This window comes from Propithecus coquereli, unplaced genomic scaffold, assembly GCF_000956105.1.
Source record: "Propithecus coquereli isolate 6110/MARCELLA unplaced genomic scaffold, Pcoq_1.0 Scaffold3, whole genome shotgun sequence".
NCBI classification, from domain to species: domain Eukaryota; kingdom Metazoa; phylum Chordata; class Mammalia; order Primates; family Indriidae; genus Propithecus; species Propithecus coquereli.
In genome coordinates, this window is record NW_012148618.1 from 9270163 (window position 1) to 9272885 (window position 2723).

The 2723-nt window shown below is 38.0% G+C and overlaps 1 protein-coding gene across 1 annotated transcript in view; it reads left to right on the plus strand.

Moving 5' to 3' along the window:
* The window catches only part of TMCO5A (transmembrane and coiled-coil domains 5A), a 17786-nt gene extending 15281 nt beyond the window's left edge, over positions 1-2505 (plus strand). The window contains exon 11 of the mRNA XM_012649241.1: positions 2307-2505. Within this exon, the coding sequence (XP_012504695.1) occupies positions 2307-2505 (199 nt within the window). The remainder of the gene's footprint in view (positions 1-2306) is intronic.
* Positions 2506-2723: the final 218 nt, after the last annotated feature.

Genomic DNA, 2723 nt, shown 5'->3' on the forward strand with positions numbered 1-2723 from the left:
TCTTTCCTCTTGTTCTGCTCCAACATCTCGTGGGGCACTGGTATATTGGGCACTAACTCAAAAGACAAGAAATCTAGACTATTCCCAGGATTTTCCCTGGGAATACAATCCCAGGAATCTTCTCATAAATATTGTATCCAGTTTTAGGGAGAGTGGTGGAAAAAGGTTTGTCAAGGGCTTTTGCTTCTAATTCCGACCAAGACACTCTACTGGAATAAATACTGGCTCCTGTCACCAAGATCAACCCTAGGGGAAAACTTGAGAAAACTGGTGGGGAAGAGACTATTTCTGACTGATGAGTGGAGGTGGGTAGTGAATTTGTCCTGGGGCAGAGGCACCCCAGAACAGCGGGGTTAGAGCAATACAGAAAGGAAACAGTGGAGGTGCTCATGCAAATCATATTAAAACCACAAGGCCTAAATAATTCGTCAGTTAAAGAAAAAATCAAGACCATTGTAGGGACGTTTTTAGAAATTTATGAGGAAATATTAAAGATGACAGGAATGAAAGAAGAGAAATAACATAATCATGGATAGAAAATTTTATATCCTAAAAATGCCAATTGTCTCCAAATGATTAATTACTTGATTCAGTTCCAAACTCCCCAGAAGATTTTTTATGGAATTGAATAATATAATTCTTAAATATACTGAGTATAGAAGAGTAAAGGGTCAAGAATAACCTGCACAGTTTTAAAGAACAGAGCAGAAAGTGGAAAATATGCCCTTCCAAATATCAGGGCTTACATGAAGCTGGAATAATTATAATAATGTAGTATTGGCACAGGAATAAGATGATTGACCAGTGGAATAGGACAAAGAGCTCAGAAATAGTGCACATAGAGAACTTTGTGACAGCGATTGCATGTCAGAGGGGATATGAAGAACTGTTCAATAAAAACAGCAGGGGGGAAAATGTTATTTATATGCAAAAAATACGATTGGATCACTATATACAGTATATACAAAAAGCAAACCCAGATGTGTTAAAGACATAAAAGTCAAAAAAAATCTTTAAAAATGTGTATTATTTATGTATTGCTGCATAATAAATCACCCTAAAACTTAGTAGCTTCAAACAATAAATATTTATTATCTCACAATTTCTATGGGCCAGGAATCTGTGATCTGCTTAGCTAAGTGGTTCTAGCTCAGTGTCTATCATGAGGTTGTGGTTAGGACGTTGACCAAAACTGCAGAAAGTTTGCCTGGAGCTAGAGGTTCTAGTTCCAAGATAACTTACACATTCTGGTGCTTGGCAGGAGGTCTCAGTTCCTCACCACATAGAACTTTCGGTAGGGCCCGCTGAGTGTCCTCACGACCTTATCACTGGCTTTCTCCGAAGAATAAGGAGGCTGCAATGACTTTTATGGCTTCGTCTAGGAAGACACACACTGTGACTTCCACCATATTCCATTCTTCAGAAGTGAGTCATTAAGTCTAGTTCACACTCAAGGGAATCTCTTAAAGAGAGGAGTAACAAGGAATTTTTAGACATATTTTTAAACTACCATGGACTTTCAACAGAAAGATAAGTACCTTTCAGGCCTTGGGGTGGGGAATGATTTTTTAAAACAGGACATACAAACTGTTGATTCTAATTAAAGAAAAGATTGAAAAATTAGACCTCGTTAAAATTAAGAACTTTCATCCTTTAACACCTTAGAGCAAGTGAAAGTTACAAAGTTGGGAGAATATATAACAATATACCCAATGGAAAAGGATTGATAACAAGAATATATAAATAACTCCTACAAATCAATAAGAAAAGTCCAAACCACCTAGTAGATAAATGAGCAAGAAGAAACACGTAAGACCAATAAACCTATGAACAGGTGTTCAGCATCATTGTTCATCAGAGAAATGCAAATGAGACCATAATGAGATATTACTTTATACCCATTTAACAAGCAACATTTTAAAAATCTGACAATATCAAGTGTTGGAGAGGATGTGGTTTCGACAGAAATGAACACCTTGCTGGTGGGGTATAAATTAATGCAACTACTTTGGAAAACAATTTGCCACAACAAACATAAAACAAGAATTAAGAGAACAAGATTATTTTAGATAATGATAAAGGCTACAAAGAAAAGAAAACATGGTGATGGAGAGAGAATAAACAGCAGGCCAGCATGTGGGAAGAAGCTGCCTTTCTAAAGGGTTGTCAGCAGAGGAGACAACAATTCATGGAAGACATTTGAATATAAAGAAGGAGCCAGACATGCACTCAGGTATGATTTTTTGTTGTTTTTGTTCCAAGTTTCCTAACCTTTGCTTAACAGTTTTTTTACTTACTCTTTTCAGGATTTTTCGCTATCTCCTTTTCACCACCCTATTTTTCATCAGACTGCTGGGCTACATGTTTTTCCATTTAAGTTTTGTAAATCCAGATCTCCTTGTCATGATACTGCCCAAGATCCTGAGCAGGAGTATCTTGTGGAAGCTAAGAAGCTTTCTCCTTCCATCTCTCACCCTTGAGACAGAGGACATGTTACCTCACTGATCCCTGAGAAGTATCCTTGAATGACAGAAGGCAAATGGGACCCGAGCCTGGAGATGGGAGACGGTGGAACTCATGGAGGGAAGTGGTTTCCTTCGGTTTTTCCCTTGAGGTTTGCCTACGTCACTACCTTCTGTCTCCATGTCATCTTTCCAGTATTAACCATGCCCAGTAAAGAGCTCTGTCAATAGGTTTCTGTGGCTGTATGGATAAGCTGCATC